The following is a 13,193-nucleotide window of genomic DNA, read 5'->3' as shown; positions in this document are numbered from 1 at the left end:
ACGTCATGCTCATTTTAAAAGGAAAATAGTTAAGGTTTACCTTGGTTTTGCTCAACACAGCATTCACAAGTAGATCATTGCTCCAAAATGCTTTGAAATGTCCAGTGCTTATTTTTTATTTACCATTTTCCAACCCTGAACTTTCCTTCAAAGTCTACTTGAAATGAAGCACATTGCAGTTGTTTCTCCAAAGAGCGAGTGGGAATGAGGATCACATTCAAGGCCTTTCTTCTTCAGAAAAGTTCAAACAAAAATATCACAAGGGCAATGTTTTCTAATTGTCGCATCCACTCCCAATGACAAATGTACAGCAGTCCACTCCACCGCCAGGGATAGCCTCAGCACCAACCAAGAGGCCTCTGGAGCTCCAACTTACCTGTGTGTCGTCAAGTGAATCTTCTATATGCTGAAATCCTGGTTGAAATCCAGGTTTTGAATTGCGATTTGAAGACAGCCACAGCAATTTCCAGATTTCAGAGGTTGGTCACTCATACCTTCGACCTTACCTTCAGATATCTCATTGTTCTCCTCAGTGACACTGGTGTCTTTCTGGTTTTTGGGTCGTACATTCTGGGGCTGTACGTTCTCATTGTCAGGCTCTGAAAGTTGGGCAGAAACAAACCAAACACATTTCCATTGACACATTATACTGTAGAATACATTTTGTCAAAGATGTTATCACACAGATCAACTATTTCCTTTGATAAACAACCTCATGAAATCATAGAATAAGTTGTAAAAGTTAAAAGGCTCTTCTCACTCTTAAATGTTCCTTGAAGTGGCTTGCTCTTCTGAGCACGTTTCACAGCAGTGACCTTGACTGTGTACAACTTTCTGGGGTCAAAGTCTATGATCACTTTGGCTTCCTTCTTTGTCACCTCTAGTTCAGTCTCCTCTGCATCTGTAATTGGAAGAAAGTAACAAACAAGACCAAACCTAGAAATTGGTTTCACTTGTGTTCTGATTTGTTTATTAAATGCATTCTATTGAAAATTAGTTTATCATAATAAAAATAGTTTAAAAAAATAAAATTTAAATTAGACTTTTTTGAAATCTCCTTTCCAGCTGAAATGTCAGGAATGACAATGATGTTGAGTTGACGTGCTAGTCGCAATGAAGGATACTACTGCTACGGGGGTATATTGGCAGTAAACGAACTAGTCAGCGGCTAAACGGCTGCTGCAGGACAAGTAAAGAGAGGCCTCCGCGATCCAACACACCTGAATTATTTTAAGCAGTACCCACAGCACATGAAGAACCTCAGTTGGACTCACTCAACTGTCCCTCTCTTCAAAAACAACTTAACAGGGCTGGTTGTAAAAAAAAAACAGGAGAATGCACTCACTGTGTCGCCTACTGATTCAAAATCCATTTAGATCAATTGACACTGGCAGAGCATTGAAGCACTTAAGGTAATGTAGCTAAGTAGCTCAAATGTACTATTTATGCATTGACCTTAGGTTTCATCATTCTTGTTCTGCATATCAGAACAGAACTACGGAATTACAATTATCATGACATTTAACACTCATATTTCACGGTTTCACTGACACGTACAGTTCCTCCTTTATTACAATGATGGTACATCTGCTTTGCATGGCCTGAAGGCAACACGTTGCAAATGGAAGTGAGTGGGCATGTTGTAGAAATGGGGGTGTCATACCTTGTCAGATCTTGTTTAAAGATTATTCAAAAAACTATGTAGTGGGGGGGTGTGTCCATCATAGGTCATTCATAGGCATTATTGACCAATACTTCCGAATGTACCACAGCATACTTGAAAACCACTGATTGTTTTATATTTTTCAGCAAAATGTCTGTGTTGATACAGCACACTCCGTATACATGATACATAATGCATCAGAAACGCACAGTGGTCACACTTACCTTACCCTGTATCTTATAACGGTCAAGTCAATGTGCATTTTGAAACCTGATGAAGATGGGAGTGTAAGGGCTCTATTTTGGCTGGTGTTAAGCCAGCGCAATGTCAAAATCACGCTCATTGGCAATTTGGACCGGCGCTCGGCAACTTTCAAACACTTGCGCCAGGATTGGTAATTTACCTTTCTTATATGAGCTCTCTTGCGCTGAGGTAGGAGGGGTGGCAATATCTGAAGTGTGTCCTTAAAAACGTGCACCAAAGTGCCAATTTCAGGCAGCACTGGTGGGGATATTTAAGACCAACCAAAAGCTGGTCTTAGCAGTAACGACATGGATTTTGACAGCGGAAGCGCAGCCTATTCTTCCGTGATGTACAGAGCCCATATGCGCAAATATGCACATGGAACAAGAGAGGTGTTATTTTTGTGTCTCTAAACCTCAACCTCATTTCCTTTCATTTGATTAAAATCCAACCATTGCCTCCCCTCTGCTCAATGAAGGCTGTTTTTTTTTGTCCTGCCCAATGCATTCAGCAAGTACTCAAGACTATTGATTAAGGGTTTGGCCCGTGAGATCGCTTTGAAATACATCTTAATCACCAAAGCTGTATTAAAAGATAATATTTGGGAGCAGCAAAAATGTGAGCAGATATCCCCTTTTTATTTGTATTTCTTATCCTGGCCATGCATTAGCCAAGGAGACTATCGATTAAGGGTTTCTAAAAAATAATGGTCTACTTGTGAGGCTTTTGCCATCATGCTTTTGCATTATTCACAATTCACATAGGCCTAACTGCAGTGAGACTCCATTCAGCTTGTATTCATCCCCATTTCCAAAGAGCGCCTCTTGTCTGGCTACCAAAGACGTGCTCCGCCAAACATATTCAAATTATTCAGTCAGTCCTATAACACCATATCAAGGGTAGGCCTAGGCTATATCTTGCTTATTAAGAACATGCCTCACACATACAAAACAATTTATGGGATGCATAAATACATTTAGGCCTATGCTCGTTGAAGCCAATTTCAACAATGTTGACTGTCAATTACTCATTACTGTAGCCTATGCTATTTAATAAATGTAATATCAATCCACAATAGATTAGGATGAGAATATTTCGTGCCCCCTGCCAAATTGACAACAACGCAAAGACTGTCAATAACCTATAGAACTTGTCACTGCATGTGAATGACTCTGCTGATGATAGGATCCAGTGACTGATTATCATACACATGCAGTATTAAGTGGCCAAGCCCTCATCACACCTCCAATTTATGTATTAATCAAACCCTACCCCTTTCGTGCCACTACCAGCTACTACGCCTATAATTCTGGTTGTGAAAATAGCAAAAATATTTCTGACACACCCCTAAACCTATAGAGCTACTGCCAGCGCTAAGATTTACCATTGCATTGGGTTTGTTAAAATAGAGCCCTAAGTGTTGGAGAAGGGAGTAAGAGTTACTACCCACAATCCAGTGCTGCATTCAATTCCACCCCAATCATGATGATTTGTGTATGTCTGCGGGTGTCACCCTCTGTCAAAGTAACTCTTCTTCAACGAACAAAGGCTCACTGACTAGCCTCTCTCAGGAGCTCCCATTTCAACCCACACGTAATATAAAAACTCTGACTGACTCCGCAATTGGAATGCCATTCTGAGCAATGACAAACACTGAACTGCAGGGGTGGAGAGAAAGAGAGCAGAGGGAAATCAGACCTGGTTTCAAATAGCATTTGTTTTCTTTAAAATACTAAAATACTTCAGCTGCGCAAGATTGAGCTTGCCTGGTGCAAAGGAACCAATGGAATAGCCCCAAAAGGGCAAACCTCGCCACCCGTACTCCAGGTAGGCTCGATCAAAAGCTCATAGCATTTAAAAAGACAAACAAATACTATTTGAACCCAGGTCTGGAAGAAAAGGTTGAAATATCCTCCATTCTGCAGCTGGCATGAAGAGAAGTTCACCAGAGGAAGCCAGCTTGGTGGGGAAATGTGCTCGTTCAGCAGGGTGCCAGGGGTGGGATGAGATTGTGTCCCATGCCCCGGCTGGCCTCAGGCAGTTTAGATACAGCTGCTTCTGCTCTGCTCACTGAGTCTTATCTGACGCGTACTCCATTATCTTGATCAACACCAGCTCAAGGCCAGGCAAGCCACTGAAGCTACTGCTTCAAGTAAGGACAAAGTAAAAGCCATGGTGGAATGTCATGGAGTCTATCTATACATTGAGAATGGGCCATGTATTAATATGTTTCCTTAAGAACAACTTGAGAAGCGAAATGGTAGGCTGTACTACACAGTGAGTCAATCGCCTAATAGGTGTATCAATCATAATGATTATTATAGATTACAAAATGGATGTTTGGAGTTCATTTCTCATCATGACTATAAAATACAGGAAAATCACACACTTTGAAGTACTCCTATTTCTTTACTGCAAGTGCACGCCAAAAACATTGGCTCTCTCACTGCAATAAGAAAATGGGTGTACAAAAGTGTGCCACTCTCCTCTTTTCTTCATGATTATTACCCATCAGTCTGTGTGTTCTTCAACTCCTACTCCAATTGTCATGACTATAGTCAAACCTCCAGAAGACATTCATGTCATAGGAGACGAGTAATAACCCGATTACATTATCATCTGATGTTTAGTTGATATGTAATTATGTTTTCTACACTGCAAGTATAAAGCTGTTGTGAAACACGCAACATAAGTTAGACAGCCTCCTTTAGGGCCGAATCGTAACTTGATCGTTCGTTCTCATTGCTGGACCTTACCTGATTGTGTGCTATAAATAAATCTGTAGCTTTCAAAGTCTCCTTTCGGTTCTTTCCATGACACATGCAGCTGGGTTGCGCTCAGGACTTTGAAACGAAGTCTTCGTGGGGTGGCAACTAGACAAAAAAAGACAGAAAACACAGTTTTACAATAACTGACTAACTCAAGAAGCGTTTGTATATAGTATTCAATAGTAATATTGAATGCATGGTTAATGACACCAAGACAGTGGTTGGAGTTCAATGAGGCGTAAAAACCAATGTTCTTTGAAAAAAACTCTCCAAATTCAGTAACTAGCAGTGTGAAGGGTTTGGGGATTTTTTTGCCAATGGAAATGCATGAAACTCGAGATTCCCCAGTTAAAAGTGATTATGAAACAGTTAGATTGAACTCCAGCCAGTGTTTGGCGAGGTAACAGGCACTCTCCATCTGTGTTTCAACAGTCCTAAAAGATTGAATCTTGGCCAATTAAAAAGATACAGATTCAAAGAGTACCACAGATGTCACAAAAAAGCAAAGTCACATTCTCTCCCTTCCTTTGCCATTGATAGCTCTCATATCTCTTTTGGCGGGGGGTCTTTTGTGCAGCACTTATCTCAGCACCAAAGTACCATCCCCGATCTCATCATGATTGCATTTCGCCGGAGCAGTCGAATTGAGATTGTATTACAAAGAGTGTGCTCTTTACTTTGAGGCCTTTTCAGAGTAGAATGTGCCTTTTTTTTTCAATTGCAGCAGCGACAAATTGAAAGGCACTGGAATAGCGTTTATTCCTGTCTTCAAGAAGATATCTATCTGCAAGTAGAGCGATATACCACTTTCACCACTTCCTCCTGGGTCAACATCCCATCAGCTCTGCACATCAGGCAGAAGTAGGCATTACCAAATCCCAGAGAAAAACAAACAAACCAACAAAAAAAAACATTCCCATCCAATTTGGTAACAACAGAAAAGACTGCAAACAGTCACACAAACTTGTCTTGTTAGTGTCCTCATTAAGAGCAGGCAAGATATATTTTGCCAATGTATTCTTTAAATACCTTCAGACATTAATGTAGGTATGGAAACAATACAATCAAGCGCATAGAAAGGGTTAACTCATCAGAAGGTAAAGAGACCGGAGATGGTGCATGGTGCAAACAGGCAAATTATAATACTGTACCGAGCTCACCAACCTGAAAATGGGGGGTGGGTATTCAGCAGGGCTTATCGCTCTCTGAAAAAAAGATACCTCTTCTCTGAAGAATGTCGCTTCCCCGAGTGAGAGAATTAGAAAGTGTGTTGTTTGTGAGTGTGTTTTTTTAAACCTTCAGAGACTTGGTGCATTCATTTGCACATTTCCAAAACAAACTAGTAGTACAACATCTCCAAGACAAAGGACTTGCCTGTGTGAAGATAGGCTTAAGTTCTTATATATATTTTTCATAGCTGTCTTTTTAAAACAGCCAGAAGGCTGGTGAGGGTTTATGAGGCCTCAAGCACCCATGGGAAGTTTGGAACAAGTCAGACATGGAAAGTGTAATGCATTTTAAATAATCTGTGAAAATGTGTTATTCCAGTGCCAGCCTCTCTACACTGGCTTCCTGTTAAGGCTAGGGCTGATTTCAAGATTTTACTGCTAACCTACAAAGCATTACATGGGCTTGCTCCTACCTATCTTTCCGATTTGGTCCTGCCGTACATACCTACACGTACGCTACGGTCACATGACACAGGCCTCCTTATTGTCCCTAGAATTTCTAAGCAAACAGCTAGAGGCAGGGCTTTCTCCTATAGAGCTCAATTTTTATAGAATGGTCTGCCTATCCATGTGAGAGACGCAGACTCGGTCTCGACCTTTAAGTCTTTATTGAAGACTCATCTCTTCAGTAGGTCCTATGATTGAGTGTAGTCTGGCCCAGGGGTGTGAAGGTGAACGGAAAGGCACTGGAGAGACGAACCGCCCTTGCTGTCTCTGCCTGACCGGTTCCCCTCTCTCCACCGGGATTCTCTGCCTCTAACCCTACTACAGGGGCTTACTGGTGCTCTTCCATGCCGTCCCTAGGAGGGGTGTGTCACTTGAGTGGATTGAGTCACTGACGTGATCTTCCTGTCCGGGTTGCCGCCCCCCCTCGGGTTCGTGCCGTGGTGGAGATCTTTGTGGACTATACTCTGCCTTGTCTCAGGGTAGTAAGTTGGTGGTTTGAAGATATCTCTCTAGTGGTGTGGGGGCTGTGCTTTTGCAAAGTGGGTGGTGTTATATCCTGCCTGGTTGGCCCTGTCCGGGGGTATTGTCGGACGGGGCCACAGTGTCTCCCGACCCCTCCTGTCTCAGCCTCCAGTAATTATGCTGCAATACTTTGTGTCGGGGGGCTAGGGTCAGTCTGTTATATCTGGAGTATTTATCCTATCTTATCCGGTGTCCTGTGTGAATTTAAGTATGCTCCCTCTAATTCTCTCTCTCTCTTTCTCTCTTCTCTCGCAGGACCTGAGCCCTAGGACAATGACTCAGGACTACCTGGCCTGATGACTCCTTGCTGTCCCCAGTCCACCTGGTCGTGCTGCTGCTCCAGTTTCAACTGTTCTGCCTGAGGCTATGGAACCCTGACCTGTTCATCGGACGTGCTACCTGTCCCGGACCTGCTGTTTTCGACTCTCTCTCTCTCTACCGCACCTGCTGTCTCTAACTCTGAATGATCGACTATGAAAAGCCAACTGACATTTACTCCTGAGGTGCTGACCTGTTGAGCCCTCTACAACCACTGTGATTATGATTATTTGAACCTGCTGGTCATCTATGAACCGTTTGAACATCTTGGCCATGTACTGTTATAATCTCCACCTGGCACAACCAGAAGAGGACTGGCCACCCCTCAGAGCCTGGTTCCTTTCTAGGTTTCTTCCTAGGTTCCTGCCTTTCTAGGGAGTTTTTCCTAGCCACCGTGCTTCTACATCTGCATTGAATTCTGTTTGAGGTTTTAGGCTGGGTTTCTGTATAGCAGTTTGTGACATCGGCTGATGTAAAAAGGGCTATATAAATACATTTGATTGATTGATTATAAGGAGGGCCATATTGGGTGATGGGCATGGAAGCCAACTGACCGCCCACCCAGACCTGTAAAAGGGACAGGTTGTTTATCTTAAACCAGAGGGCAGCTCTTCAGAACAGAAGGCTTCTGCCGACAACCAATGGATGCTGTCCAAGGTGTAATGCTACAATACAACTCAAAGCGACACTATACTGTAGCCCAGGTTAGCATAGCGCAGAGTCCACTCTTAGCACAGGAATGCTGTGGTTTGTTTCACTTGAGGACTGGGCAACGGTGTCAAGACAAGCCCAGATAAACAAACGGCAGCTGTTTGAGGATGCAGTTCTTGTTCTTCTTCACATCAACAAGGTTAAGGTCAAAGGCAGATATATACAGTAAGGGTAGGTAGTTCATGTCAAAGCATATTCTGAAAGCACTTGAGTCGACTGCAAATGGAATGTTAATGATGTGATATTATACACAAAAATGTGCCAATATTCCAGAAAATAGTGACCTTTCCCTTTGAAGTAAAATAATCACAAAGTGACAGTGACACAAAGACAAATGCTTCGACAAAAGCTGCACATCAAAAAGACACACACCAGATGACAGAGGATAAGGAGCAGCCTATACGATTGTGTTTACCTTGACCCTGAGCTTGCACAGGTAAGAGAGAGATAAGAACCAGACAGAGTAGAGGACTCCATACCCACGTCTTCAGTCCTATAGCTTGCATCCTTCACACTGGTAAAGGAGAGGAGCTCAGAAAACCTGAGGAGACATTAAAGGGAATGACAATGCTTGATGCTATTGAAAAAAAATTACTTCCATTATTAAAGGGATAATTTGGGGTTTTCGCAATTATCTATACCTTCCCAGAGTCAGATGAACTTGTGGATACCATTTTTATGTATCTGCGTCCAGTACGAAGTAAGTTAGAGGTAGTTTCGCGAGCCAATGCTAACTAGCGTTAGCGCAAAAACTGGAAGTCTAGAGGAACAGCTTGACTGAAAATCTCAAACTATCCCTTTAATGCATTTTCAAAATAAGGGATGGAATTATAAAAGTTCTTATGGATGTAACAATTCACCGATATGCATAGGTCCCCGATTAAGTGCGTAGGTTTGTGGACCCCAAACAGATCCAAATGTAACAACGTTACAAGTCGCCGGTTCACAATTTTTTTATTCTCATATTACATTCTTTCTACCTTCCAAAAACCTCATATTTTGTGACAACTGATGCGTCCTCTCCTTCACTGTCGAACTACATGTAACTGTGTTGACAGTCATTGATCTAAATGTCATTTTGCATGCCGAACAACCCCAGGCAATATCAGTAGTCTAGTCAAACAGCGCATTGTGCCCAGATTCGCATGCTGACCAACGCGAGGTATGCGGCCTGTTCCTGATCTTGCACATCTGCGTGGCACCTTCAGAATTCAAACGTTAAAATGGCTTGCGTGTGTGATATTAGGCATTATTAGTTGAGTGACAACCTATGTCATTTGCTAGGTTATTGTTATCTATGTGCTTTTGAAAATTGTGTTTTACTGGTATTAAATTAAGCTACCTGAGACACAACCCAGTGTTGTTTCCTCATAATTTCAACCCCAAAAAATCAATGTGATGACGTTGAATCAACGTGGAAAACTGTTTGGATTTGCTAAAAGTCATCAACGTAAGGACATTTTGCCTTTTTTTAACCCGTCTTTTAAACGTAATCCAATGACGTTGAATTCACGTTAGTTGAAAACTCAACCAAATGTATATCAAAACTAGATGTTGAACTGATGTCTGTGCCCAGTGGAAACTCTCATCTGGCTATACCAGCTGAACAGGTATTACTAATATATTTTATTTGTATTGTTCAGGTTCACCATCAGCAATAGTTTTGGTAGTTTTACTTTAAACAATCAGTGTATATAATTGTCTGTAGATACACAGGGTAAAGTTGATCATTTCATAATGAGGACAGTAAACACACGAGGCGCACTGCATGGCCAAAGCAAGAGGTGAAGAGAAGATCCCTCAGTAAAAACTTACAAATGGTCAAAACAATTCCATTTTGAGATGGGGGTGTAATCCAAAGTTGTGCTATATATTCATTGGCTATGTCATAACTAATTTGTAAGCAACTAATATTGATACATTAGTAGCTCAAACACATAATCTGCAAAAATGACAAGATAATTAGTGGGTGACAATTTCAGAACCAAAGTGGGGGGATGGACAAAAAACCTAGGCTACATTGCCCCCAATCTGATAGTGGTATTGGGATGGTAGATGCCTTGTCTCCCTTATGGCTCAGCTAAGGTGCCTAGATAGTACATACACCATATACATACATAATTTACACACACCACACACACACACAAATCTAGCTCAGAGAGGCCCATTTCATGAGCTCCATCAGCATCAGATTTGAATTTAGAATGGAAAATGTACGTGTTTACGCAACAAATGTTAGTGCATCTTATCGTATTACATCAAACCAAATCGCTTCGACGCGTTCTCTAATCAAACCGATTCGCACGGAATCATTTCAAACTAAAACGTATTGTTCCTGTATCGTATTGGAGCTCATGTATCTAGCACGGGAGGAGGTTGGTGGCACCTTATTTGGGGAGGTCAGGCTCGTGGTAATGGCTGGAGCGGAATAGTTGGAATGGTATCAAATACATCAAACACATGGTTGAATCGCCTTGAAAGGGAAAGATGCACATCCCTATAAGTTATAGAGCAATACAATAAATATTATTAATACACTTCTAAGAATGTAGATACAAAAGTGCATTCCCATTTAAATTTCAAATAACTTTGGAAACAACGAACTCATCAAAGCCTTTAAACTTTGACATAACCATACTGACACCCATAAACCATTCAAAGGATCTTTGAAACGTGGCATGATCCTGCAGAGTACCGTGGCAGGAATCAAATGCATGCAATTATGCAAAATTAATTAGTCTTTATTTTATTTTATTGAGGATGTAAAAAAAAAAGATGATGTCACACCTTTACCTTTATATCAAACTTATGCAAACATTTCAACAGGAATACTTCATCATTAGGCTCGCTGACACTTCAAAGCAGCACTTCAATTCGCCATGCCTAATCATTCTCCTCGGCTAAAAAATAGCATTCTAATCTTTGCATCATGAGAAATTGCAGGAGTAACCTACAGGCAAACCACAGTAGTAGTCAACTATCCTCGATAATGGTTCGTGTAGGCCTACAGATTTAGGAAAACATTGAAAACGACTGTACATTATATTTTAATTATAAATGAGATAAACAAACAGTATCGACGAAATACGACAGATAAAGTAAATTGACTAAACCAAATTTGCATAAATTGTCAAACGCGCCCCCACGACCACCACTGACAGGTGACGTTCCACTTCCTACCACTTCTACTTTGAATGTGTAGAAATAAAACACTGACTTTATCCCAAACCAAAGAAGATATATCATACCTTTTTCAAAACATTTGTTTACAGGTAGTATTGCTCCAAATGGACCCTTCATGCGTGTCTTCCTTCGCCGGCTGTTGGCAAACTATCTTCAGCTCGCGCTCCTTCAGTGTCAGATTTGCGAAGGTGGGTGTATCCCGCGTTGCTATTCGTTCACCCACCCCTTGAGCTATTCATTCACCCATCCCTTGAGCTATTCGTTCACCCATCCTTTGAGCTATTCGTTCACCCATTCCTTTGAGCTATTCATTCACCCATTCCTTTGAGCTATTCATTCACCCATCCCTTGAGCTATTCATTCACCCTTCCCGTGAGCTATGTATTTTTCGCGCGCTTCTGGTCAGCACGAGCGCGTGCAATTGTTCGTTCCTCTTACGGGAGAATTTACTGATTTGGCTGAAACATTTAGGTAGCTTAATCAGCCAGCCATATGGCATCTTGGCATAATGTATATTATTATTATATTACATACACACACACATACATACGTGTTGTTACGTAGGCCTATAACAACAATATTTACCTGTGAACCTGCTACATGCATGGTTTCTGAGTAGCCTAGTCCTTCAAAATCTGAATATGTCAACAATTTTAGGTTTCAATTTATAATATCTCCATCCACATCTCTGCTCTATTATTTGTTTGCATTCCATCTATCTGGCTATCATTATCATCAGGGTGCAGCAAGTTGTTCTTGGCTAAATATGAAATGGGACATGTATGAAAGTGTCTATCAATCTTATGCTTATGTAACCAAAATATGTACCATCAGGATGCGTTTTATTTTTATTGGTTGGGTAAGGGCTAAAATAATTTCTGGAAAGTGAATTTGTTAAAAAATACCTTTCTTGACCACATCAAATGTGTTCATGCCTGTGGAAGTAAGCCCAGTGGAATCCAGGATCCTTGGGACATCCCTAACTGAAAACACTAACCTTAACCTCTGCCCTAATCTTAACCATAACCCTTACCTAGCCCTAACCTTAACCCTTACCTTAACCTTTTTAAATGTCAACTTCACTGGGTTAGGCGCGTCCCAAGGATCTGTATAGCACGCTAAGATACTATTAACTTTGAGCATATAGCAGCAAACCTAGCAACTGCTTCAAGAGGTTTGGACCTCTTGGAATAATGGTTAAGGTGTTGAACTGATGGTCAGAGTCCCTGGCAGGTTACCCCCGAATTTGCCACATTGGTGTTATGAGTAGGATGGCACTCCAGTGCAGCCTAATTTTTTTTTTTAATGAATATCCAATCAAGTTTAATGTTTCACACAATTCATTTTTTAATTAAATGGCTCCAAACACACAGGCTCTACCCTTGCTGTTGAAAAATATATATTTTTTAAACTTATTTGAGTAACTTCAAGATAACTGTTTTGATTAGACCATCTCACATCAAACTACTACTCATTCATCAATGGACAGTTAACACGTCATTGACTAAAGGATGGCTGTGACTGAATGCAGTACAGTTAGCATGGGTAACCCCATGCAGTCTTAGGCTACGCACCTTTCCCAGTTGGCCCAATGTCAAATGCTTCTCTATAAGCTCAGAGGGGTAGTTAGGAACGCCATGTTTTAGGCATAGCCATGACACCAAGGTCATGGTCATGACAGAGGTGATAAAGAATAATATTTTCAAAATCTATTGTGCATTTATAATGCTGAGCCCCCCACTAGATGGAGTTTGAAATAGCTCACAATTTCTGCCTTTGACACATGCCCTGACCCATCTAAAGAGCATTCCATGCTACTGCACTTAAACCCTTGAGCCCTTAACCCCTGTAATTCCCTCAAGAGAGTTATCTTAACCTACATTTCCTACACTAACTGGCGCGAAGCTGGATATGTTTGTATCCCTCTATTACTCTGTAGTGATAGCAGCCCTAATAATAATGCAGGAAAAAATATATAATGCAGGGAAAAAGCTTGTAGTTTGTTATTGGCCATGTACTCTTATAATCTCCACTGGGCACAGCCAGAAGAGGACTGGCCACCCCTCAGAGGCTGGTTCCCCTCTAGGTTTCTTCCTAGGTTCCTGCCTT

The 13,193-nt window shown here is 41.4% G+C and overlaps 1 protein-coding gene across 5 annotated transcripts in view; it reads right to left on the bottom strand.

The window, feature by feature from the left end:
* Nucleotides 1-11,465, bottom strand: part of LOC139558960 (collagen alpha-1(XIV) chain-like) — a 95,389-nt gene extending 83,924 nt beyond the window's left edge. For 2 of the 5 annotated variants that reach the window (XM_071374497.1, XM_071374498.1), the window contains exons 1-5: nucleotides 11,150-11,465; nucleotides 8,317-8,442; nucleotides 4,663-4,779; nucleotides 761-901; nucleotides 507-599 (exon numbers count right to left, since the gene is read on the bottom strand). In XM_071374497.1, the coding sequence (XP_071230598.1) occupies nucleotides 507-599; nucleotides 761-901; nucleotides 4,663-4,779; nucleotides 8,317-8,407 (442 nt within the window). In that variant the 5' untranslated portion in view covers nucleotides 8,408-8,442; nucleotides 11,150-11,465. The remainder of the gene's footprint in view (nucleotides 1-506; nucleotides 600-760; nucleotides 902-4,662; nucleotides 4,780-8,316; nucleotides 8,443-11,149) is intronic. The other 3 variants (XM_071374494.1, XM_071374495.1, XM_071374499.1) reach the window with 2 other exon arrangements.
* Between the last annotated feature and the right edge of the window lie 1,728 nt (nucleotides 11,466-13,193).

Source organism: Salvelinus alpinus, chromosome 29 (assembly GCF_045679555.1).
Source record: "Salvelinus alpinus chromosome 29, SLU_Salpinus.1, whole genome shotgun sequence".
Taxonomy (NCBI): domain Eukaryota; kingdom Metazoa; phylum Chordata; class Actinopteri; order Salmoniformes; family Salmonidae; genus Salvelinus; species Salvelinus alpinus.
The sequence above is the reverse complement of the archived record's forward strand: the minus strand, read 5'-3'. Positions and strand labels throughout refer to the sequence as shown.